The sequence below is a fragment of the Schistocerca nitens genome, chromosome 4 (genome assembly GCF_023898315.1).
Source record: "Schistocerca nitens isolate TAMUIC-IGC-003100 chromosome 4, iqSchNite1.1, whole genome shotgun sequence".
Lineage (NCBI taxonomy): Eukaryota > Metazoa > Arthropoda > Insecta > Orthoptera > Acrididae > Schistocerca > Schistocerca nitens.
The window spans coordinates 428,079,007-428,106,486 of NC_064617.1; the positions used below are offsets into that span (position 1 = coordinate 428,079,007).

General features: G+C 43.0%; 1 protein-coding gene across 1 annotated transcript in view; it reads left to right on the top strand.

Moving 5' to 3' along the window:
* The first annotated feature begins 1,566 nt into the window (after window positions 1–1,566).
* The window catches only part of LOC126252355 (uncharacterized), a 265,551-nt gene continuing 239,637 nt past the window's right edge, over window positions 1,567–27,480 (top strand). The window contains exon 1 of the mRNA XM_049953246.1: window positions 1,567–1,684. Within this exon, the coding sequence (XP_049809203.1) occupies window positions 1,567–1,684 (118 nt within the window). The remainder of the gene's footprint in view (window positions 1,685–27,480) is intronic.

A 27,480-nucleotide genomic window follows, 5' to 3' on the forward strand; every position in this document is an offset into this window, starting at 1 on the left:
GAAGTGTAATAACCGCAGCTAACCCAAGACCACGCAGACGTCACGTACTGACGGACAGAGAGCACTGCAGAGGGTAGCTGAAGAAACTCGAGTAAAATCAGCGAAAGGAATCACTCAACAGTTCCAAAGTGTTACTAACAGTCCAGCTAGCACTGTCGTTGCGAGTACGGAGTTAAAAAGAATTGGGTACAATGGTCGAAGAGCTCCTCATAAGCCACTAATTTCTGTAGTTAATGCTAAGCGATGTTACGTTAGACATAACACAAGGAAGAGATATACTTTCTAGAGTTAAAATTATTTGCCTCTCGACGTCTTGAACTGTAACGTATTTGGGACCTATGTAACACGTAACTAACTTGCGCCATAATGTGTTGGTCACCCTCGGTTACCACTATTCTACTCCCATTACCTGTGGGAGATTCAGAGACACTTTACACGCCTAGAGCAGGTTATTACAATATTTTTGTTTGCTGATGGGTTTATTTCACCAGAAACAGAAAGAGGCCGTCATTGTAATCTAAGTATATATTGTTCATCGTTTTAAACGTTGTTAGTTAAAGCAATTCACCTATGAGACTATAATTTAAGAATAATAATAATAAGGTACAATAATAATTGCTTTAATAGTAGAGATAACATAAACTAACCGCTCGACGTAGTGGAGAGTTTAAGACATTAAACTCAAGCTCAGGAAAAGCATTATTCAGCTCCCCATCTTATCATACAATTTTAAGTTTTCCGTGCTTTTTCTGTATTAATACAGACGAACGGTTCCTTCAACAGCCTCAAGGACGACTTCCTCTCTATTCTTTACTCATTCCGATACGCTGTTCGTAAGACTTCGTAAGCTCCCTTCCTTCCTATAGTAACTTAAACTCTACGTCGCTGTCATCATATGGGATGTTGCCAGTTACATTTCTGATAGGGAAGGAATGTATTTTGCCGTAAACTGGTTATGTTCCGACAGTGGACTGTATCGAAAACAGACACACACACACACACACACACACACAAACACACACTCACACACACACACGCACACATGCGCGCGCGTATTCAGAGGGAGGGTGAAGGAGGCCATTAACTGAAAAGGTTGCTGCAGATCACTGAAACTTCATATTTGTAGCCCATCGAAATTAACTGGCCTGATTAGTTTTTCATTTCCTGTAGCCTCCAGAAATGGATAAAATCCTCTACGCATCTTGAAAGAAATTCTTATAGCAGACAGTACGAGCCTAATTTTTATTGTGCAATTACACGTGAAACATATTCCTGGTTTCGCAAGAACCGAACTGTACTGTAGGATACACAGTGCGCAAAAGAGCAACAGCATCGTTGACGGAGGCAATGCCTGCGAGGCCAGCAAGCTGCACGTTGGTCATCGGCCGCTGACCTCAGGTGACCCCGTGGCCAAACTGCAAGCCGCCCCTCCGCCTCCCACCGGCCCCAGCCTTCAGCAGGCAGCCTCGTGGGACGTGTTAGCATTCGCCATCAGCACCTGACGCCGCTCTCTCGTTTGTTTTCCTTTGTACGACAGCCACGTTGTCCGTCAGATACGTGTCGAGCATGGGTCGCCGCACTCTCGCCGCCGTCATAAAACGGCTGCGCCCGTCAGCTGCAGGCTCCGTGGCGACCGCCGCCAACGGGCAGGTTTCAGGACAGCTGAAAAGTCACAAGGAAGGGGGTCGGTAGACAGAAAAACCCGAGCAGGCGAATTCTAAGCTGAACAGCACGGTACTTTCACAGAAGAGGTTCTCTTGGCGACTTTACATTTTCGTTTCCAGATATGGGCTGAGAAGTAGCTCAGAATATTGAGAGCGGAATGTGAATCACAAGAGAATACACCGTTTTTGAAGGTTTCAACAATTTTCCGAATGTCAAAGTGACTTACATTATTTTTTGCACGTGCCAGGAATCCAACATTTGGTCTCTTGAGTATCAGACTGAGGCTTGCCCATCAGTAACTAACGTATACACAAGCGCTAACCCTCGCAAACACTCGTTTTTTTAAATTTTTTGTGCATCCATTTTTGTTATTTGTGCCTACCCGCTACACGCAGCGACTTTAACGGTAACTTTTTCCCTCAACAAAATTTCCCCTCTTCTAATCGCTCATCACCAAATACATCAGAAAACATCGTCGAAAACTACGAAAGAAGAGGTTTTATTAACTCCTGTTCCTTCAACCATTCTAATATCTATTTTCTTCATAACACAACTCATCATTTCCTTCCGTACAGATGCTTATCATTTGTCATCAGTTTCCTTTTTTTCATGTCACTTCTTCTCCTTCCATTCTGCGTTAAGGCCAGAGAGTAAAAATTCAAAAACTGCCTTATTCTTTATAGGCAAGTATTTGAACCACTGGCGTTCATTTGTTAAAAAATATTCCTTTTGTTAATCTAACGTTTACATCTTCATTCTGCGTCCATCTTCTGTGGCTTTTCTTCTTATGTGTACAGACCACTATTATGCTAAATGCCTATTATTCGCAAGCCAGGTAATCCTTTAGTTCTACTTAATTTTTTTATTGCCTGAAAGCCTATCAGGAGTCTGTAATTCCTAAACGTCTTCCTTACTTTCAGCCTCACTGTCTTCTGCATAGTTTTTACATCTTACTCGTGGAAATTTACTCCCGTACTCACTTTTCCATTCTATCAGTGCATGGTACCCAGTAGATTCATTAGCAGGAGTAAACAGGGACAGAGAAAGTACATTACGAAAAAAAGTACCTATCAGTATTATACAAGCCGCAGACAGAATGCTGCGTGATATTGTAGATAGTCCATAGGGAAGAAGAAACGTTATATCTAACTAGTTTTTATTGTTCTTCAGTTTTCTTATTTTTCACCAATTTTATTATTTTCATTTCATACTTCTACATATCTGTACCCTACCAGTTATCTACTTGGTACCAAGGGATTACTGAACGAGGAAAGTTTGCGGAAGCGTTAACAATTCCTGATTATTGAAATTTGCTGGCAGTCGGAGTTTGATTCTTGAATTCTGACCTCAATGTATTATTTCAGCATACTGCGTATCGCCATTTTTCCCACAAATTCTCTCGCAATACCCAGAACTTAGGTTGTTTCCTCTTCAGATATTCTGTAAACATTAAGAACTGTATTATACAAAGCACAGTTGTAACGGTTAATTTATTAAAGATGCTCGAGTTCGATCTAGGATCAGACCATCATCTGGTCTAAAAATCATCCAGGTATGCATTTGCGTAATTAGAATAACAGTTATCAGATGTACATTGTTCCTTCATTGATTTTAGCTGTAAATACGAAAGTTATGGAAAATAATTCTTGCCCTAGGAAGTATATATCTTCCTTGTGTGATATCCAACATTAAATCGCTGGACTGTTGCCAGCAGTAACTGTCTTCCTCAAATGTTGTTAATTTCATAAACGTATTTTATTATGTCCATATGCTCTTTCTCTCTCTCTCTCTCTCTCTCTACACGCATGTACCCATAATACTCCGTAAGCCACGATACGGTGCATGGCAGAGGGTGCCTACTAATAATCCCCGTTCCAGTTCCACACGCAAATAGAGCGAGAGAAAAACAACTGTCTATGCGCGTCCTTACAACCTCGAATATCCATTGTGTTCGCTGTCCTTCCAGGAAATGTACTTTGGTGGTAGCAGAATAATACAGCAGCCAGTCGAAAGTGCTGGTTCTCTAAATTTTCTGAATACTGTTCCGGAAATGAACGCATCTATGATTCAGGTATTCCTATTTGAGCCACGAAGCATCTCTGTTATATCCGGTTTTTGATCGACTCATGGGCAACAAATCTAGCAGCACACCTGTGAACTACTTCGATGTCTTCCTTTAATCCGACCTGGCGCGGATCTCAAACACTCGAACAGTACTCAAAAATGTGTCGTCCCGGTGTTATATACGCGGTCTCCTTTATAGATGAGCTACATTTCCCTAGAATTCTCCCAATAAACTGAAGTCGACCATTCGCTTTCACTACCGCCACCTTTACGTGCTCGTTCAATTTCCTATCGCTTTGTAACGTTACGCCAAGACATTTAATCGCTGTGACTATTACTGGATTGTTTTTCCTAGTCATCCGCATTAACTTAAATTCTTCTACATTTATATCGAGCTGCCATTCATTACATCAGATAGATATTGTGTCTTAGTCACCTCGTATCTTCCTGGAATCATCGACAACACTTTCCAGATCACTGCAGCGTCTTCACCAAACAGATTGTTGCTCATCCTACCTATTAGATCATTTATCTACATAGAGAACAAAACGGTCCTTCCACACTTTGCTGGGGTACCCCTGGAGGTATCCTTATCTTTGAGGAAGACTCGAGCCACTCACATCTCTGTCTCTCTCTCTCTCCCTCTCTCTCTCTCTCTCTCTCTCTCTCTGTGTGTGTGTGTGTGTGTGTGTGTAAGAATTTTAATTTTCAAATAATAAGTTAGTTACATGTAACATCAAACCTTTTCTGTGGATTAGAAGTATCTTAAATACTTAACAATTGGTATGTGGGACATCTAGCAGTGGACAGTCAGGAGTTAGTTGTGAAGCGAGCACACGCCCTTTGAGGGTCAGCGCTGCCGACGACGCACGGCGGTCTGGCTGTCAGCGATCGACTGCTGTTATCGGCTGGTATTAATCGATACTTAATGGCGCAGACTGTTGTGGACAGGAACTCAATCTCACCCCACTCTCCTCTGCCCTTCGATCTCTTCAGTTGCGGCCTTGCGCTGTCCAGCTACTTACTCTGATTCATCTTCAAGCTCGAAACAGTTTTGTGGTGGAAGTCTATCTTTTTGCTTTTGCCCGCCTGTCCCTTGTAAGGTTATTTCTCGTGTTGCTCGTACTCTATAGACATCCACCTTTCTCCTCTCCTACCACTACGCCGGTAGCCCCTGCTGTTCCCCTTAACGTAGACTCACTCCCGCCGAATAATTGAGTTCCGCCCGACCAGAAGTTTATTTTCTGGCGCGGAGGTAGTTTTCCGCAGCGAAATGTAATTGTCTCCTCGGCGGTTAAGGGAAGGTCGGGGAGGAAGGTGCATAACTGGACTGGAAAGATGAAAGAGGCACACTTTTTCAGACGTACATGGTTACGTGTACGACAAAAGAGCGAAGAGCTTCTCCTGGAACACAAATGCGTGAGTACTGAAATACTGCGTGCTCCCATCTTCATGTATTCAAACGAGTTTCGTTTTAAGGGGCTCCGGAACGCCCTATACTTGCAATGTTAAAATAACGCTTATAAATTACATTTTTCCTCACAAAGTATTTGAGGTAGGAAGTTGAACTTCTTATAGATTATTTATTGGAATATGGGCTACAACTTAACACAGGGATTTTACAAAATTTTAGTTCAGTTATTAAAGATGATTTTTTTTTTCAATTGTAATGAAAATTCACAACATTTTTTTGCAATTTTTTATTTATATATTCAAAAATATACAGTTTTTTGGAAAAAGGCTGTGTTAAATTATGCAGAAGGTACTGTGTAACATTTACTGAAAGTTTGAAACAAATATGTTTGGAAGATCCTTAGAAAACATGTAATTAGTATGAGAAAATAAAAATTTTGAGAATCGAATGACAAAGATTGGATTAACTTTTTAGTGCATTCCAGGTCCATAGGATGGATTATCTTCATCCTCTGCAAACTCCTCCTCCAGCTTCCTCTTGTTCCTCCTCCTGTTTACTCTTGCTTGTATTTCTAGACTCTTTACAGCCCTGTCTGCAGCCCGAAGGCGTTCCTTGTCTAAAGCAAGCATCGCTCGTACCATGTTAGAACCTATCTTCATTCCCATATTTCTAAATACCTTGCACCTTACAATGTTGCCATCATTGAAAGTCGCAACAGCATCATACACACCAAAGTGAAGTGTTTCTATTCCAACAAATACAGTCTTGGGGATTCTCGACCATATAACACTATTTACACTTTCATTGGGGTTTTGAGTTTTTCCGTGAATACACTTTTTCAACAGTTCAGGTGCTGCTAAGTCTCTGAAAACAGGTTTTATCACCTCCATTATTGCATGAGGCAGACTATGCTTATGAGTGTACACTTCACCAGATAGCAATCCTTTGTTATATTTACACCAACTGTCTTCTTCTTTGGGACACAAGCTATGTTGGGGATTTTCATCGTCTTTATTGTTTACAGTAATAACACATACCTTTGGCTTTCCAACATTTCTCCTTTTCTTAAAAGCCTTCAGAGGATTTCTAATAACTTTACTTTTACTCATTATTATACTTCAACAAAACAGAGACTCAAGAAACAGAATTAATTACGAATATTTTCGAGATAACGACAGAGTAAATAAACATGAAACAATCGACAATCACACCAGCGATATATATTGAACCATCACAGGTTAGCCACAACACATACTTTATCTCACATCACTAAAATGTACCTGATGAACACGGACGTTAATAATAACACCATTTGACAGCAGTTTAACAGCGCCACAGTGGGTCACGCCCATGTAGAACACATTTCAAAAAAAATTTAAAAATAGTTGTAGTCTTCGGAATTGAATAAATTATATATCTATTAAAAGGTAATAGTCTGCAGATTCAGAAAACGCAAAAACGTAAAAATTGAACTTTTCATGATTTTGAGCCTTTCCGGAGCCCCTTAAGGACTTTGAAGAGTTGGGTGTTTATGTTGGCTGCCAAGACACTGTCTCTGACACCCAACCGTAGGTAACGGATCTGTAATTCCGTAGCGCCACTTTTACAAATACAGGTTGGTTGTAATCAAACTTACGCCCCTATGAAAAACCAGTGATCATTGGACAATGAAATTTTGTGGAAACATTTGTAAGGACATGCTGAAGAGAATAACGAATGAACCATTGAAATAAACACATTTTAATTTTCACATAAGATAGTTCAAATATGGTGATCTTGGATCTTGACAGTTAGCTATTTTGGAACGATCGGCCAATGATTCTGTTTTCTCCAGATGCGTTACAGAGTAACAGAGTGACCTCACGAACAATGTGAGACGGAGCGCCATCGTGCCTCAAAAGAGTTGAGTCCAAAGCACTTCTCTCCCGTAGAGCAGGGATCACATGTTAGCGAAGTAGATCGCAATAACGTGTGCCGTTCGTGCTGCATGTCCATGGCTTTCGGGGTCCGAGCTCACCAAAGAAAAATAGACTAATCTTCAAATGTGCCATGAAGCCTCACCACGCATTAATAAGTTAACTATGCAGGGCGACTTCATGAACGTCCATTGGCGTGACAATCTTCAAATGCGACGGTTGTGAGCGTTCACTGCCCCAGTGAGCGTAAAGTGCGCTACGTCACTCCACAAAATGTTCGATGGCCACATGTCGTCAACGTCAACCACTGTAAAGTCTATAAGAAGATGGTATCTGTTCTTTCGGACATATCCGATAGAACAGAAGCCATCTGCATACAGATAAGGCTTACTGGCCAATGATCTTCTTCAGTGCAGATACACTCTCATTGCTCAAACTCTTACGGGAATCGGTAGATTGACTGCCGCGAGTAATGAGTATAGTGGGCAAGGTCACTACAAATGTAGTGTGTGAAGCTGGAAGTGTGGGTCTCACGAGGAGCGTACCAGAGGTAAGTCCCTGCAGTCGCACTATCCTCTGTGTCCTCGACGGCTCAGTCGGATAGAGTGTCTGCCATGTAAATGGGAGACCCCGGATTCGAGTCCCGATCGGGGCACACATTTTCAACTGTCCCCGTTGATATTTATCAACGCCTGTAAACAGCTAATGGGCTGGGTTTCATTGTAAATTCATTCCTGTAAAGTCTACTCGAATGGCTGCGATACGTGGGAAAAGTTGATGAGTAATGTGAAGTTTGTGTGAATACCATTTCACCATTATTGTTCTCAGCACTTTTCGAAAGGCGGACAATGGAATGTTCAGTTCTCGTGACACAGCTCGTGCACTACTTGAAGATCGCACATTGAGTCCAGCATTCTCAGCTGTGCCGACAATAACGTCAACAAATTTTGGCACAACTGGCCGTTGGCCCTTCGCAGGAGTAAACCGAATCCTTGGCAGATCGTTCCAAACTGACTAACAGCCAAGAACACCATATTTGAATCATCTCATGTGGAAATTAAAATGTGTTCCTTTCATTGGTTTACTCGTTATATCTCTTCCGGATGTCCTTCGAAATGCTTCCACAAAGTTTCATTGTCCTACGACCGCTTGTTTTTCATGAGGGCCCTCTCAAGTAGCAAAAGTTTAATAATAAGCATCCTGTATTTTATTGCTCCTGCGCTTATATTGGGTCAGAATGCTGGTCTCCTTTCAACACTAATTTATGAAGTTATTGCTCACATCATCCTTTTTCATTACACGCAGCTGTTATACTTAAAAGAGTTATTTCTGCACTTTTTGATGGCTTGTATGCGATAATTTCTACATTCCTGGCACATTAAACTGAGTATCGGACCAGGGTTAAAAAACGCAGCCATCACAGCTTTACTTCCGCCAGAATGGACTGTTATCTCGGTCACGAGAAAGTAACGTAACTATTTTGCAGAAATGTAAATGCTTAACTCTTGGATGACAGGATTCGGACAGGACAGAGAAGAACTCAAAACTCATTGGAAGAATCCTAAGGAAATGCAATCCAAAAACAAAGGAAGTAGGTTACAGTACACTTGTTCGCCCACTACTTGAGTATTGGACACCAGTGTGGAATCCGTGCTAGATAGGGTTGATAGAAGAGATAGAGAAAATCCAACGGAGAACAGCGCGCTTCGTTACAGGATCATTTAGTAATCGCGAAAGCGTTACGGAGATGATAGATAAACTCCAGTGGAAGACTCTGCAGGAGAGACGCTCAGTAGCTCGGTACGGGCTTTTGTAGGAGTTTCGAGAACATACCTTCACCAAGGAATCAAGCAGTATATTGCTCCCTCCTACGTATATCTCGCGAAGAGACCATGAGGATAAAATCAGAGAGATTAGAGCCCACACAGAGGCATACTGACAATCTTTCTTTCCACGAACAATACGAGACTGGAATAGAAGGGAGAACCGATAGAGGTACTCAGGGTACCCTCCGCCACACACCGTCAGGTGGCTTGTGGAGTATGGATGTAGATGTAGATGTACTCAAGAGATATTCATTCGGAGAACCCTTAAAGATAAGTTACAAAATTTTGTGTTTCCAGGAAAAGCGCAAAAGGAGAAATGATGCGACGTGGAATAGAGAAGGAAGAGATCAACACCCTGAAAGAAAGAACAGCGTGCGCCAGACCAGCACACAATCTTAAGTTTCCAATTAGGGCACGCTCCTCTGCAGAGTGAAAATTCATTTGACATTCATTTGCACTATCTCTCTTTCCTTTTCCGCCACACTTCCTGCAATTTTTTGCACAATTTTGTAACTTTTCCGCATGTGCTGCACGTATTTCGATATCCTGTTGAGTGATTTTGAGTTCTTCCACGTCATGTCCGATTTCTTCTTGATCTTCTTCAGTTTTGCAAAATAATTACATTACTTTCTTGTGGCTCTGTTTCCGTCTATTCTTTGAAAAAAGGCAGTTTCTGTTTCTCTGGGTACAACTGTAAATTTATTCCAATACGTGCATAAAGGTCAACGTTATTACATCTTTGTGATTTAATGGTCATTTACTTAATTTTTAATTATTTATTTATCTTAGTAGTCCACTTTTGAAATTACATTCTTATAAAGGGAGGCTGACACTAAGTGGTAACAGGCAACAACATAGCTTTAAATCAAATGGCATATACAAGCAGATATGCCAGTCTCCAATTAATTAGGCAACGTGTTTGATGGCTATGCAGAGCACCCGGGTTCAGTTCCCTGTTCTGCCAGAGATTTTGTCCTTGGTGGGAGGACAGGAATGAGGGGCACTCAGCCTCGTGATGACAACTGAGGAGTTACTTCAATGATAAACGGCGGCTTCAAGGTATGGAGAACTGACAAGAGATGGGAAACAGTTTTACTGACCCCATGCCTCTCAGTACAGTATCCGAATGGGAGAATTGTAACAAAGAGACAAATCACGGCATGTGAGAAGTTTTCGGTGACACAATTCGTACTTAGTCACTAATACGAGTAATATGAGTACGCACTACATAACAGTATTAGCAAAATAGACAACAATTGTTGCTTTAATGTTTATTTGACACTACAATAATGAAGCCATAGTCACAGTACATAAAATTTTTCTTTAAAAAGAGGGATTACATTACCGGTTTCAACGATCTACGTCGAATTTTCAAATGTAAAACATCAGTTGGTGAATGTATAATGCTGTTTTACATTTGAAAATAACGACGTAGTTCGTTGAAACCGGTAATATAACCCCCTTTTTTAAAGAAAAATTTTATAAACCGTGACTCTGGCTTCACTATTGTAGTGTCAAATAAACATTTAAGTTACATTATGGTCACAATCCTAACGACAATTGTGTCGGAATATAAAAGTGTTGCTTGATTGTCGCGAAAATAAACTCTCCAGCAGGATAGAATTTTATGAGTAGACTTCATCTTCACCATTGTGCTTGGTTTTTCTCGCTGTAAGTCATTATTTTGTAGTTAGCACGAACTGTCGAATTTAGAGAATTAAGTGTAGTTTATAGGTGAGAGTCAGAATGATTTTGCCTCAGACTGACATTAAATGATCTTAAGTTTAATTTTAATCTAGTCTTCAAGAAACTTTAATACCTCCTCGATGATACTTTACTATTTTCTATGCCAGCACAACGCCTTCTTGTATGAGCTTAATATTTTTAACGAGTTACGTTTAAAGACGTATCAAAACAAGGTAATATACCGTCTGTTTAACATAACAGTATCTGGTTTGTTTTAGTAACTGTTATTCACCCTGTGCACTGAGGTGACAAAAGTCATGAGATTCCTCCCAATATAGTGTCGGACCTCCTTTCCTCCAGTGTAGTCCAACACCTTTAAGCGGTACGGACCCAAAAAGTCTTTCGAAGTCCCCTGCAGATATATTGAGCCAAGCTGCCTCTATAGCCATCCATAATTGCGAAAGTGTTGCCGGTGCAGGATTTTATGCTCGAACTGGCCTTTCGATTATCTCCCATAAATTTTAGATGGGATTCATGTCTTGATGTCAGGCGATCTGGGTGGCCAAACCATTCATTCGAATTGTCCAGAAAGTTCTTCAAACCAATCGCGAACAAGTATGGCCCAGTGACATTGCCATCCATAAAACTTCCATCGTTCCTTGCGAACGTGAAGTCCATGAACTGTTGCAAAGGGTCTCAAAGTAGTGCCTTGTTGCCGGCCCGGCTAGCCGCGCGGTCTAACGCGCTGCTTCCAGAGCGGGAAGGCGTGCTGGTCCCCGGGACGAATCCGCCCGGCGGACTAGTGTCGAGGTCTGGTGTACCGGCCAACCTGCGGATGGTTTTTAAGGCGGTTTCCCATCTACCTCGGCGAATGTGGGCTTCTTCCCCTTATATCGCCTCAGTTACAGAGTGTCGGCAATTGCTGCGCAAACACCGTTTCCACGTACGCGTACACCATAACAATTATACCACGCAAGCATTTGGGTTTACACTCGTCTGATATGACACGTTCCTAGGTGGCGGGGGCGGGGGGGGGGGGGGGCGTTAACCTTCGGATCGGTGTGGGGTGGCGGTAGGGTTGGTGTGGTCTGTTGTAGGGTTGTGAACCACTGAGGACTACAGCGGGACAAAGCCTCCCCGTCGTTTCTTGGTCCCCAGTCTAAAACATACACACGAGTACATACAGTGCCTTGTTGGCAACTTGGGTCCATGGCTTCGTGGAATCTGTTCTACACTCAAACCCTACTATCAGCTCTTACCAACTGAAATCGAGACTCATCCGACCAGGCCACAGTTTTCCAGTAGTCTACAACCGACATGGTCGCGAGCCCAGGGGAGGCGCGGCAGGCGATGTCGTGCTATTATCAAAGGTACTCCTGTCGATCGTTTGCTGCCATAGTCCGTAAACGCCATAATTCACCGCGCTGTCGCAACGCCGCAAGTCCATCGTAGGGTCCACATTGATTTCTGCGGTTATTTCACGCAGAGTTGCTTGACTGTTAGCACTGAAAACTCCATGCAAACGCGCTGCTCTCGGTCGTTAAGTGAAGGCCGTCGGCCACTGCTTCTTCCCTGGTGAGAGGTAATGCCTGAAATATGTTATTGTCGGCACACTCTTGACACCACGGATCTCGTACTATTGAATTCCCTAACGATTTCAGAAATGGAATCTCCCGTGCGTAGCTTCAGCTGCCATTCCGCGTTCAAAGTCTCTTAATTCCCGTCGTGCGGACGACGTCATCATGTCGGAAACCTTTTCATATGAATCACCTGAGTGCAAATGACAGCTGTGCCAATGCGCTGCCTTCGTATACCTTGTGTGCGTGATACTACCATCATCTGTATATGTGCATGTCGCTATTCCATACTTTAATGCGGAAAGATATATCTGAACATGAAGCTAGAACCCTCAAAATCAACATTGTTAAAAGTGAAGATCATTCAGGCAAATTCATTCTTACGGTCTATGTATCGTACGACTGCGTTACTGTCGTTCCGTCAGCCATGAGAAAAATGTAATGTAGTTCACAGCGTTATTTGGATTCTTCGGTATCCACAGATATCATTTCGGGACCTTTTTAAGTACCGTAGGTACTTCTTTACGAACAACAAAGTATCAACCTCAATTTCCGATTACTGACAACGAGTAATGAGCAGCTGTGTTGTAGACGGAGTCTCTGAACAAGGCTTTGTATATTTTTTATGCCAATTACGGAACACGATTTCTTCACATACATCAGGTTATTAATTTCAGTCAGTAACGACAATCTTCACAGCTGAGTACACAAAGTTTGCTAGTCATATCGAGTCGGCAAGTGTAAAAATGGCATAGTTACAATAAGGAGCCAAACGAGCTTAGACTTATATGTGTAAAATTTAAGTAACGCGTGCACAGCTTTGGGAGACATGCTGAATTTATGAAGAAACTTGAGTCTAACAAATTTCTTCATAGAGTTCACATGTCTGTTAAAGCTGTACACGTGGTACTTAAACAGAGGAACGTGTGCAAAACCGGTCTCCCCTCGCTGAAGTCGACCCCTTGTTCTTAGCTCTGCATTCGTCTGAACTCTGGTGGAATCAAGAGTAGATAGTAGTTTAAGATTCAACCATCGTGTAGCGGAGTGCACAAACAGGCCGCTTCAGTAGCCAGTTATCAGTTCTCCATTAAATATTTTGACAATGGAGAAAGTTTTTACATTGTGCTACATTTTTCATTATTTCTTCTAGATATGGGCAGGTAAGCCTTTCAACATATGGGTCCTTGAACAGTCAGGTGTCAAGCTGATGTTTATGACTAGAAAGTTTCATTTAGATGTTTGCTTAAAAAATTATTGGTTACCAATGGAAGGCTGTAGTTGCTTAAGGTGGAACCACTTCAGTTGCTTAAACGGACTCCTTACGTTTTCATGTTTAAAGCCTGTCTGTATAAGCCCACATTCTTAGTATCTTGGAATTATATTGTTTAATGTTCCAAAAAATAACACTTGTTAGACTGTCCTACATGAAGTATAGTACGCCAGAGGAATTAGAATAAACAAAATAGGCAGACCTACAATTCCGGATAAAGATCTCGGAAAGGAGCTGTTTTAGTATTGCCTTGCGCTAGATGTTTCTTCCTTTGGACCTATTCGTAATAGCTTTTGAAAAACTACCGTACAGTTGGCAATTATAAATAAAATCGAACACGATTTCAAAGACGGAATTGATGGTGAAATGTAGCTTAGTCTTTTTCTTAAATCAAATTATCAGAAAGGAAGCCTACAGGAACATTCTACAGCAGTGCTCCTGGTTACAGCAGAGGAACCACATTGAAATTCCACAAACTTGTGATATTATACCTACTTTGAAACTAAAATATGTTTTCTCTAATTTAAAACTTTTTTCTAATTTTGCTTAGTGCTATTTTTACACACATCAAAAAAAAGTTTTGCATCACCTCGGTTCCCAGAACTCCTGAAGATAGACGTTGACTGTGAATATTGTATCACAGACACAGTCTCTTAGACTGTTCAGAGATGTCACTAAACCCGCCCAAAGATGTAAATAACCATACATACGAAGGGGCTCCGACAGCCGATCAGTTCCAGTCATTCCACCAGGAAGGAGGTACAAGGTTCGTGTTGTCTTTAGTTCAACGACGCCTAGACGGTCAATATTGCGGTTCGATCGCATCCGCTTTGTTACTTTGTGCCAGAAAGGGCTCTCAACAAGCAAAGTGTCCAGGCGTCTTGGAATGAACCAAAGCGACGTTGTTCGGATATTGAGGAGATACAGAGAGACAGGAACTGGCGCTTACGTGCGTCGCTCAGGCCGCCCAAGGGCTACTGCTGCAATGGACGACCGCTACCTACGGATTATGGCTCTGAGGAACCCTGACAGCTACTCCACCTTGTTGAATAATACTTTTCGTGCAGCCACAGGACGTTCGTGTTACGACTCAAACTTGCGCAATAGGCTGCGTGATGAGCAACTTCACTCCCAACGACCATGGCGAGGTCCATTTTTGCAACCACGACACCATGCAGCGCGGTACAGATGGGCCCCACAACATGCCGAAAGGACCGCTCAGGATTGGCATCACGTTCTATTCATCGATGAGTGTCGCATATGCCTTCAACCAGACAATTGCTGGAGACGTATTTGGAGGCAACCTAGTCAGGCTGAACGCCTTAGACACACTCTCCAGCAGTGCAGCAAGGTGGAGGTAGTCATGGAAGGCGCCGTAACTGCTGTACGAAACGTGAGTGCGATCCTCCGACCAATAGTGCAACAATATCGGCAGTGTATTGGCGAGACATTCGTCTTCATGGACAACAATACGCGCCCCCATCGTGCACATCTTGTGAATGACTTCCTTCAGGATAAAGACATCGCTCGACTAGAGGAGCCAGCAAGTTCTCCGGACATGAATCCTATCTAACATGCCTGGGAGTGACTGAAAAGGGCTGTGACGACGTGACCACCAAACAGTCTGAGGATCTACGCCGAATCGCCGTTGAGAAGTGGGACAATCTGGGCCAACAGTGCCATGATGAACTTGTGAATAGTATGCCACGACGAATACAGGCATGCATCAGTGCAAGAGAACGTGCTATTGGGTATTAGAGGTACCGGTGTGTACAGAAATCTGAACCACCACCTCTCCAGGTCTCGCTGTGTGGTGGTACAACATGCAATGTGTGGTTTTCATGAGCAATACAAAGGGCGGAAATGATGTTTATGTTTATCTCTATTCCAATTTTCTGTATAGGTTCCAGAACTGTCGGAACAGAAGTGATGCAAAACTTCTTTTAATGTGTGTAGAAGGAGTTGACTTTCGCAATTATTTTTCAAACTCGTTAAGTATAAAATTTTAGAAAGTAACTTCTTTGTAATAACTGTTAACTATATTTTGTCAGAGTAAAAGGTAAATCATGCACAACATTTTAAAGTAAATATTAAACGCCTTTAAAACATAATTTTTTTCTATTTTTTTAACCACTAACGAAAAGGGCGTCTGTGTTTGGGCACTTCCCTTTATACGTCGAAAATTGTTTGACTTATTATTGTGACTGTACCATTTTTACATTTGCCGACTCAATATGACTAGGAAATTGTGTGTACTCAGGTCTCAAGATGGCGACCGCTAGCAAATTAATAACCTGATATATGTTAAAAAATTGTGAACCGTAAGTAGGATACAAAATATCACTGGATCACTGGAAAAATTTAGCTCCCACAGTGCTGCAACTTCTGACGAAAGCACCCTACCATAAATTGCAACTTGAAACCTAACAACGTTATGGCAGCTGTAAACCTACTAGAAGACTGAAACGGTAAAAGGACAATGGATGTGGCTTTCTCGTTATGCCAACAAAGGGTCGCGTCAGAGGGCCACTTCGGAGACGCTGCTTGCGCGCTGTGGCCCGGCGCTGCGCGGAGGTTTTCCTAACGCAGTTAGCGTGCAAGGCCGTCGTTAGGGAGGGTCTTAGCCCGCCTCATCTCGGGGCTGATTGGATTCCTGGCTGGCGGGAAGCCCAGGTGGCGGGAATCCCTCGGCCAGCCGCAGAGCAGAGTTTCTGGCATCGTCCGCCTGCGTCTTCGGAGCAATTACCAACTACCGGCTTCTCTTTCATCCTCACCTTTCCATTTCAGAGGCCTGCGTACACTTTAGAAATAAACCGTAACAGTCTAAGGATATCACTGCTCCACTTCCATCTCCATTCATTCTTTGAAAAGAAACGTGGTAGTAATGTGTTATCTAAAGTTGATGATGGCACACTCTGCATGCCACCTAACCGTGTGGGGCGGAGGGTACTTCTGGTAACACTAACTGATACCCCCTTCACTGTTCCACTCGCGAATGGCGTATGGGGAGAGCCTTGGATTACCTCCAGTTTCTTGAATTTTTTCATCGTGCTCATTTCGCGTGATGTATCTGGAAAGAAGTCACATATTGTTCGACTCTTCGTGGGAAGTGTTCTCTCAAAACTTCAGTCGTAAACCTCTCAGTGATTCACAACGTCTCGCTTCTAACGTCTGCCGCTGGTGTTTTTTGAACATCTAACTTTCTCCCGTGGCGTCTTCTAACAGTCCTACGCGCTAAAACTCCCAGACCGATGAACAAGGCTTAAGGATCGGTCGAACAAGGGCCTTGTAAGCCACTTCTTCGTGGATGAGTCACATTTCCTTATGATGCTTCGTAAGAATCTGTCTGTCACCTACTTCTCCTCCTATTTCCCTTATGTGATCATTCCACTTGCGGTCGAAGTGGATAGTTACTCCTAGATATTTTACGGTAGATACATTTTCTAGAAGTTTGCCATCAACAGTGTAGTTTTACAGTAGTCGATCTCTTCTCCTGCATATGCGCAATATATTACATTTATTGACGTTGAGGGTCAACTGGCAGAGCCTGCACCATCCGTCAACCCTATGCAGGTCATTCTGCAAATCGATACTGCCTTCTCGTGGCGTTACTACTTCCTTGAAGACACACACATCGTTTGTGAACAGTCTGAATGATTTTCTTCTAGGTCATTTATATACTAGGGCTATCCACAAAGTACATTACGTTTTGGAATTAAAAATAAATAAATTATTGGAAATTTTTTTTATTATATACAGATGAAAGCCACACTTAAATACTACTTTTCTACATAGTTGCCATTTAAATTAAGGCACTTATCGTAGCGATGGACGAGCTTGGGAATTCCTTCGTCGTAAAACGCGGCCGCCTGCGCCTTCAGCCACGTGGTTACCTCTTCTTTTGGGACAGAAAAGGTGTGATTTTTGTGGATTTGCTGGAAAGAAGCACTACAATAAACTCTCAAAGGTATTGCCAAACTCTGCACAACCTCAGAAGAGCAACACAAAACAAGCGCAGGGGTAAGTTGGGCTCAAATATCTTGCTGATTCACAACAACGCCCGGGCCCACACGGCAAATGCCACTCGTGAAGTTCTCGAATCTTTTAAGTGGGAGTTGTTTCCTCATCCGCCGTACAGTCCCGACCTGGCACCGAGCGACTTCCACTTATTCCCAGCAATGAAGAAGTGGTTGGCTATGCAGCGTTTTGATGACGACGCACAGCTTCAAGAAGAGGTAACCACGTGGTTGAAGGCGCAGGCGGCCGAATTTTACGACGAAGGAATTTCCAAGCTCGTCCTTCGCTACGATAAGTGCCTTAATTTAAATGGCAACTATGTAGAAAAGTTGTATTCAAGTGTGGCTTTCATCTGTATATAATAAAAAAATTCCAATACTTTATTTATTTTTAATTCCAAAACGTAATGTACTTTGTGGATAGCCCTCGTATCTTACAAACAATAATAGCGCTGTCACACTTCCTTGGTGTACTCCGGAAATTACCTTTACATTTGTAGAGTTTGTGTCACGGCATCTGTATTTGCGGAATCCAGGTTGGCTTTTATAGAGGACATTTTTGTTCACTAAAAATTCCATAATTTGTGAGCATAAAATATGTTCCATAATTCTACAACAGATTGACAACAACGATATAGGTCTAAGTTACGTGCATCTGTGGTACGACCCATCTTGAAACGAGAATGATCTGCGATTTTTTACAGTCGCTAAGTACCCTTCGTTGCTACAAGAGGAGCAAGTTCTTTGCATAATGTTTGTAGAATCTTATAAGTGTCTCATCTGGTTCTGATGCTTTCCACTACTGAGCAATTGTGTGTATGCTTTTATAATCCACAATCGGTTTTATTAATATCTTCCATTGCAACGTTCGTACTACGGTTAAAAGTAAGGACCATGTTACGATATTCCACGGTGAAACAATTTCGGAAGACCGAATTCAATATTTCGGACTTCTCATCGTCACTTTCTGTTTCGGCACCATTGCGAATGAATACAAAATTTTGAACCGCTTGCTGTTTTTACGCAAGATCACAACCTCTTATGGTTTCTATCAGATCGTTTGAAAAAATTTTACTTTGAAGGTCTTTGAACGATTGTTTGCTCTCCTTACACACATTTTCGCTCCGTTCACCATTTGTCTGTCAGCTACGTCCTCTTAAACCTGAGATGAAGCTCTCTGTGTTTAGTACGTAGCAGTTCTCTAATACGGGTGTTAAACCCTAACACCTTGGTCGGAACATACTTGTCTAAGGCATATTTTACGGTGCTTTTCAGTTTTTTCCATTTATTCTCCACATCTTCGTCCTCGGCACTGAATATTTCATGCTGATTACTCAGGTACTCTTCAGTTTTTGATTCTTGCTAAACAAAAATATTTTCCTACATTTCTTAACATTCTTTGTAAAACTCATAGACATAGTTGTTATCACAACGTTGTGATGGCATGTTCTGAGCTACGTAGTTCTTCTTACACTACTTACTCCAAATCGATAGATTTCGGTCATATTGTCTCCCAGCCTTATAAAGTCAGGAGTTTTCGAAGGGGCAACAGTATTTTATTTTTAACTAAACTTCCTCACAAATAAAATCTGTGTTCCAGACTCGACCCCATTTCGTTGCCTTGCTCTACTGACTGAGTTATACAGTCACGGCTCACGACCGTCCCACACCTGTACTTCCGCCTGCACCCCTTCCTCCTGCCCGCAATATACAAAGGTCCCGAGTTGAAGTGCCGATGCGGTACACAGTTTAATTCTGCCAGGAAGTTTCAAATTAGAGCACATTTCACAGAAGAATGAAATTTCATTCTGGTTCGCAGAAGCTTTCATGCATAATTTGCTTTATTGTCATTCCTGAAGGAAAGGATATCACGAAGAAATGGCTTATCCGGGGCCTAGGGGATATTTTCAGACTCAGTCTTTCACTCTGTAGCGGATTGTGCGCTGTTTTGACTCACTCCAGAGCGCCGCTTTAACATGCTAGTGAAATTCATACATCGTTCTTAATAGAGAGGTAGTGTAAGAAGCGTTTGGCGTACCTCAAGGTTGTTTGATAGGGCCCCTGTTGTTTACAATACAGGATGATTTTTTCCATCGTGTACAAACTATAGGGATTGCTCTATGAGAGGACACGGGACAAAAAAGGTATAGTGAATTTATGTCCGGAAATGCATGGTTTCCATGCATTATACCATTTATTCAATCGTACAAGGATATAGAGACTGAGGTCCAATACACGCTGTATCATGCAGCCACAGTTACAGTACGCGTTGAAAATGGTTTCCATGTGACTCAACGAATGCCTGTGCGCACCGTACAATATTCTGTCTCACACGTTCACATCGGACAGGCTGCATTCAAACAGTGTCAGAGGCAGCATCATTACGCTACCCAGTGTCTCAACATCTGTAATGGGCTCTGCATACACGATACTTTTGAGATGGTCCCATAACCAGAAATCGCACGGATTGAGATCCGATGAAAGAGCAGGCCATGCAACTGGGTCCCCTCGTCCGATCCATCGACCAGGGAAGACACGATTGAGATGCGTCCGGATGTTAACTGCGAAGTGGGCTGGAGCACCATCATGTGGCAGCCACATAACCCTGCGAATCTTCAGTGTCACTTCTTCCAGCTGGGGAGGAAAGTCACCCACAAGAAACCCGGTAGTTTCAGCCTGTTGGGCGACCTGGAAGGAAGGCTTGTCCCAAAAATACGGTCGCCAATTATCCCGGCCTACACACTCCGGCTGCACCCATGCTAATGATTCGCTGCGACCATACAATGGGTGTTCTCCATACTATCCCACAAATGACTGTTATGGAAGCTGAAGACACTACTCCGCGTAAAGGGGATCTCATCTGTGAATAGGATAGATGACACAAATCTCAGAATCATGGTTGCCTTGTAAAGAAACTAGTGACAAAATTGCTCCCGATACAGAAATTCTGTCCCTAGTTAAGCCCCGCACACGCTGTAAGTGATAAAGTTAGAAACAATTGTCAGGGAGAACGGTCCATACGGTCGTCTGGCTTACCCTCTACCGGTAGGAAAACTACTGCCTGGTACTGACACTGTGGTCGCCTTCCGCAGTGTTAATCCCATTTTCCTCCAAGTCTGGTGTCCGAACATTTAGAGTACGTCCTTCATGATTTCCTGCTTCCTGAAACGACCCTGCCTCAGACAAACGACGAAACACTGTTGCAAACACTGAATGCTTGGTTGTTGTCGGCGAGGATGGGTCTCCTGACACAACCTTGCTACCCGCCGCCCGTTGCCATTTACCTTTCAGTAAGTAAACACCATGTCGGCAAGCTCTCGATTCGAATACGGAACCATTGTGTACAACGCTGTATCACATCCACTACAAGGTGAGTCAGCAAGAGAAGTGAATCGGACACAACATTATCCATTACTGTGGTGGGAGAGGGCTCCAGGGGAAAACGTATGAGAAACAGTACTATCATCTATGAGGAAACTATGCATACTGTGACGCCGGCCGGAGTGGCCGTGCGGTTCTAGGCGCTACAGTCTGGAACCGGGCGACCGCTACGGTCGCAGGTTCGAATCCTGCCTCGGGCATTGATGTATATGACGTCCTTAGGTTAGTTAGGTTTAATTAGTTCTAAGTTCTAGGCGACTGATGACCTCAGCCGTTAAGTCCCATAGTGCTCAGAGCCATTTGAACCAACCCACCCCTTACACTACTACCCCGCCGCATGTTTCATCGTGTGGGTTGGTGTTAGGACGCGATCGCCGTATGCTAGGTGGTGAAATCCAGTCCCTCAATGCTGCTGCCGTATCTGTGGGGCGTTCTCGGCCGATGTTGTGACTCCCGTTAGCTGCGCGCTGGGTTTCACTTTTACTAAGGGTGAAGGCACTGTCTCTATTGATCAAGTGTCGACCACCCTCATCTCACAAGCCTTCTTTAGAACAAAATCTTAACAGAGATTAATTGGCAACCTCCAGGCGTTGGGACGAAACGCCAGCGAATAGTTTCACGCAGAGTGAACCCGAACACCACCGACAATATTTCGGAGGTTTCCAGTATTTTAGTACAAGGGAACTGTGGTCTATGGTATTTGGTTATAGAGTAATTGCATTTTGTTTGATTTCTTATCCCCATTTATATCGCCCAGAAAACAACTTCGCAATAGTGCAAATGTCGATGGTGTACGCAGTCTTGTTTGAGAAGAAAACCGTTCCATTCACTAACGACACTTGTTGTTGACAATGGTAATTCCGACGTCTCCTTCCTCGTCAAGCTTGTATTCGGTATTGCCCAGTTCTCTTGGGTTTGTTTCTCCAGTAGTGTTAGCTGTATGTTAAGTGGTACCCAGCGGTATGGAAAGGTTTACTCTCAGCAGTGTCGAAAGGTTTACTGGCGAAGTTTGCCGACGTGTACCTCATTTAGGGGTTCATTAAATGCAATGGATAAGCAGCACAACGGCGCAACCACATCATTGTACTTTTGCATGTGAGGGCTGTTACATTACTCTCTGTTTCGTGTTTTGCGGTTTGGTGATTACGTATGATAGGATTTTCTTTACTGTGAAGTTATTATCATAGAAATCGAAACGAACTGGAGTAACAAACGGAATAAGAATGACATTATTACTCTAATAATCCACCAAGACCACTAGTCCCTCATACCAAAATATTCAGAACTTCCAAAATTCTGTCGATGGAGCTCGAGTTCCCAAAGGAGATCGAACATGAACTCTCATCCTGGAAATTATAACTGAAGTTAAGACCGGTCGTGGAAATCTACATTTTGTTATCGTATGTCTTTCCTTTACTTTTAGTGGACATATGTGCTGTGTGATTACAACTACTGTTTTCGTTACAAATAAAATTTACTAATCTATCATATCTTGCTTTTGTCGTTCTTGTTGTTGTTTCATTCCCCTCGCCCCACGTGGGCAGGGAGTTAGCTCCCGGCGGTACGATCACCTGCCCTTCAGCCCAAAGTACACACTGACGAGAAAATGATAAGAATGAAATATTTACAAATGATTTTAAAATTTGTAAATGGATTAATTTTCACTAGTCTGAAGAACCTGCAGTGGAAAAAAAGTTGTTTAGTAGGGTACGAAGAAGTGGGTATAAGTATAGAAGTCCGTGGGTAAAGTTGATGGAGAATGTGTTGAAGTGAATGTTGGCAAAACAGGGAGGACTAGTTTGGGCTGTGGGTAAGGCCCAAAAATGATGGCTGAACTGGTAGCGCAGGATAGGGAGAGAAGGGGAAAGGGGGTAGCACTGGCCAGATCAGACTTCTGTGATGGAATTATAGTTGATTTGGGACATATTTCATTGTCTAGGAGAGGGTTCAGCTCAAAACGTCGTTCGGAGGGTTAGTGAAATGTGGTGGTACAGGCGAGATAGCGGTACGAGGGTTGGAAATTTGAGGGGAGACAATAAGATCATCGAAGTTTGCAGACGCTATAGGTTGTTCGATGGCGTTGAACGTGACTGAGGAGAGTTAGTAACATGTGATGATAAATGATGCATGTGGGGGAAGGTAAACTTATGTGCAAAGTGAGGCTGACTGTATGGTGCTCAAGGATTTAGTGACAGGCAGAACTTCACATGGGGAGGATATCTGTGCAACATTTGCATAGAAGAGAATAGGATGGATCAAGGTCTTGCAGGTGTGGAGGATAGTGGACGGGTGTAATCCCCAAATTCGTCCAGTAAGTAGTTTTAGTCTATTATGGGCTTTATTGTTGGGTCGTTAGAAAGTTGTTTTGTTAGTTGCCGGCCGAAGTTTTGTCCAAATATTTTAGCGTGTCGGTTAGCAGGACAGGATCATCATAAATGGTTAGGTAGAACAGGTGGTGGTTCATGTTGCAATTATCAGCTGGGTGTACCTTGAGAAGCTACTGACTACATCAGGAAGTAAACTGATAAGATGGATCTGGAGGAGACGTTGGGATTTCTGGAGTGTAGGGTAGAGGGCAAGGAAAGCAATGTCATCAGTATACTGAAGGCGGTGATGCAATGGATGTGATTTGGGCATACTTGCAGCGTACACTATAGAAGGCATAAAGGAGAGGAGAAAATGTGGAGCATTGGTGCACGCCTGCAGTAGGATTGAAGGTATGAGGGTTGGTATTGCTAGTGACAAATGATGGGCGATTAGATAACAAGAATGTGATAAGGCAGACATAGTTAATTGTAAGCGCCTAAGTCTGGAGTTTGAAAAGGAGACCGGAATGCGATATAAGGTCACAGACTTTCTTCAGGTGAAGTGATACAAAAATAGCAGATTTTTGTTGTTGAGCTGGTGGGATATGAGATGAGTAGGTACAGGAGTTTATGACGCCCCTCCATTGGGGTTGGGTTGTTTTGGGGAAGGAGACCAGACAGCGAGGTCATCGGTCTCATCCGATTAGGGAAGGGCGGGGAAGGAAGTCGGCCGTGCCCTTTCAAAGGAACCATCCCGGCATTTGCCTGGAGCGATTTAGGGAAATCACGGAAAATCTAAATCAGGATGGCCGGACGCGGGATTGAACCGTCATCCTCCCGAATGCGAGTCCAGTGTGTAACCACTGCGCCACCTCGCTCGGTCCCCTCCCTTGCTTTAGCAATTTGAGTTTATAGTTTACGTTGACACTGCGTTGAAACATTCACGGTTTAGCAAGCAATGTATATTCAAGAACAAGAGAGGTGACATAAAACAAATCTAATAAGTTCAGTTAGATTTTTAAGATAGCCTCAGTGTCCAGAAGCGTTGAAATGTTGCGCAATATCATATTCGAGATACAGTGTATTAAATGACACGGCACGAAGTTAATAGTTAATTTGTCAGAAAATGTAGTTTATCATTCCTCATAAAATTTCACATCTGGTTTCACATTTCCATATGAAAATTACAACAGCTAAAATATAGAACTCGATTCATTGTCTATCTACACACATTGCAAAGAACTTTGCAGGTGCTAACTCAATCCTCATCAGAAACTGTCTGACGCAGTTAACACCTGCAAACAATAACATATGACAAGCTGTTTCCTCTCGAAGTTTCTAGCATTTTCGCTGAGCCAACATTAGTGTGACTCCCGTTTTTAGATTATTTATTTAATTTATTTTATTCAAAAATGGTTCAAATGGCTCTGAGCACTATGCGACTTAACTTCGGAGGTCATCAGTTGCCTAGAACTTAGAACTAATTAAACCTAACTAACCTAAAGACATCACACTCATCCATGCCCGAGGCAGGATTCGAACCTGCGACCGCAGCGGTCGCTCGGTTCCAGACTGTAGCGCCCAGAACCGCACGGCCACTCCTGCTGAACATTTCTTGAGAACATGTATTTATGCGAAGATTTTTAGTAATAATAGCAGATCACAAAGGTTAAAACATTTGCAAATATTAAAACTGAAAACTTTCTATTACTTTGCAAAATCGATTACATAACAAATATAAAAATATACATGGTGACTTATGTTTTATAAGCAGTTGAACGAGTCTTGTTATAATTATCAATAAGTAATGTAGTTTTGTTTATGGAGGATGCGCTGTTGAGCAAAAAAATGTTCAAATGTGTGTGAAATCTTATGGGACTTAACTGCTAAGGTCATCAGTCCCTAAGCTTACACACTACTTAACCTAAATTATCGTAAGGACAAACACACACACCCATGCCCGAGGGAGGACTCGAACCTCCGCCGGGACCAGCCGCACAGTCTGCGACTGCAGCGCCTTAGACCGCACGGCTAATCCCGCGCGGCGCTGTTGGGCTTTTGTAAACTAATCTTCAACGTCTGTCTTCGCATAATGTGAATACATCGGTACGTAAACTAAGAATTTGTGGCAAAATTTGCTCTCGAGAGTTGTAAACGTTCGTAAACATCCACATTAATGAATTATGTAAGCAAGACTAAATCTGGCCAGAATTTAGGCGGTAATATAAACTTCAATAGGTTCTGTCAGGCCCTGTTTTATTACAAGTTTGTTGGAGAAGGAGAAGTTTCGAAGCTTTGTAAAGCTTCGAGTGTACCGAAGCCTCCATAGAAAACACAACTCTGCACGTCTTTCTTGATAGGGGATATTCATCAGATCCGACCTAAGGAAGTGTTATGCACCAATGTTGCTCATGAAATGCATAAAAGATGTGGCGGATAAGGCTTGCTTATAGTAGTCGTGATGTACAGCACTCGTCAGTGTGCTTGTTCCTCAACTATAAGCGACATCTGAGCCCGGCGGCTGACCTCGCTAGCAGAACAGTAGCAGCCGCTGGCGTGGGCGTCAGCTGGCGGCTAGCGGCTGGCAGTTGGCTATGCGGCTTTCGCAATTCCGGCTTTGCCGCTCTGAATGGCAGCGCCGCGCCGGCTGACGCACTTCCGCTCTGCAGTCTGTAGCGACACACGCTACCTGGCGCCTGGATTCGTCAACGCGCGCTACCTGTCAAGCACGGCGTTTCCCAGCTGCCGTCGGATATTAGCAGATTGCCGCGTCTCCGCACTCGAAAGAGTGTGTTTGTAAACCGAAGCGAAAAGAAACCGGTAGATGCATCCGCATTCAAATACAGAGATATGCAAACAGGCAGAATACAGCGCTGCGGTCGGCAATCACTATACAAGACAACAAGTGTCTGGTGTAATTGATAGATCGGTTACTGCTGCTGTAGTGGCAGGTTATCAAGTTTTAAGCGAGTTTGAACGTGGTGTTACAGTCAGCGCACGAGCGATGGGACGCAGCATCTCCGAGGTAATGATGAAGGGATTTTCCCGTACGACCATTTCAGGAATTTACCATGGATACCAGGAATTCAGTCGGCCGGTGTGGCCGAGCGGTTCTAGGCGCTTCAGTCTGGGACCGCGCGACCGCTACGGTCGCAGGTCGAATCCTGCCTCGGGCATGGATGTGTGTGATGTCTTTAGGTTAGTTAGGTTTAAGTAGTTCTAAGTTCTAGGGGACTGATGACCTCAGATGTTAAGTCCCACAGTGCTCAGAGCCATTTGAAACAAACTTCTGCGTCAACCAAGGAATGAGGGAAGTGAAAGAACGTTTCGTAATGGGAATAAAAGGGCTACTGGAATAGATTCCATTTCTAAAGGTGAAGGACATAGCCTAAGTGACCTGGTGTAAGAAAGACGGAAGACGTCCCGTCGATAATGTGATTGCTAGAGACGGAGCACAAGCTCGACTTAGGAAAGGATGAGGAAGGAAATCGACCATGCCCTTTTCAAACTAACCATTTCGGCATTTTCCTCGGACGATTTGGGGAAATTACGGAAAACCTAAATCTGGATGGCCGGACGGGGATCTGAACCGTCGTCCTCCCGAGTGCGAGTCCATTGCGTAACGAGGTTCGGATGTAACACAATGCTTGTTGGAAGGAATCGACATCATACTTGGAACAGAATATGGCTTAAGAATAAAAAAGCAAAGGGGATAAGTTAAGAGACGAGAGAATAAACGACTTCACTGACAGCCGAACTGAAAACAAAATAATAGTGAAAAGCAGACTATGCTATGCTTCAGAAATGGAGTGCATGTTTCCAGGTGTGTGTTCCACACATGTAAAAACTTGTCGAAAACCAAACACAACCGATGTACCCTTTGCCCCAGAATTAACTATCCTGTCGATATCTTCTGTGTCACGGCAACTACCGCAGAAGAAAGACGTGAAATATCACTGTCTGGAAGGCTTTAACTCCTTAACGAAGCATTTCCGGACGTATGTTGAAATGAATTATTTATATTGTCTACACACAGGGAATATACACCTCAAATTAAGGGATCAGTTTTTTAAACACTCTGCATTTAGTAAGCAACATTATACAGGACGACCAGGGGGAGAAATTAGTAAGTACTTGTTAAGTACTGCAATGAGAGAGCTTTGCTGGTGTCAGAAACCAACATGGAACTGAAGAAGTGGTTACGGAAATCATACACCTGGAGCACTGTATTGTATGGATGGGAAATATTGTCCTCCAGTAATTGGGAGAAAAAGAAACTCCAAGCATTTGAAATGTGGTGGAACAGAAGAAAAATTAAGGCCAGATGAAGTACGATAAGAAGTTAAAAAAAAATACCAA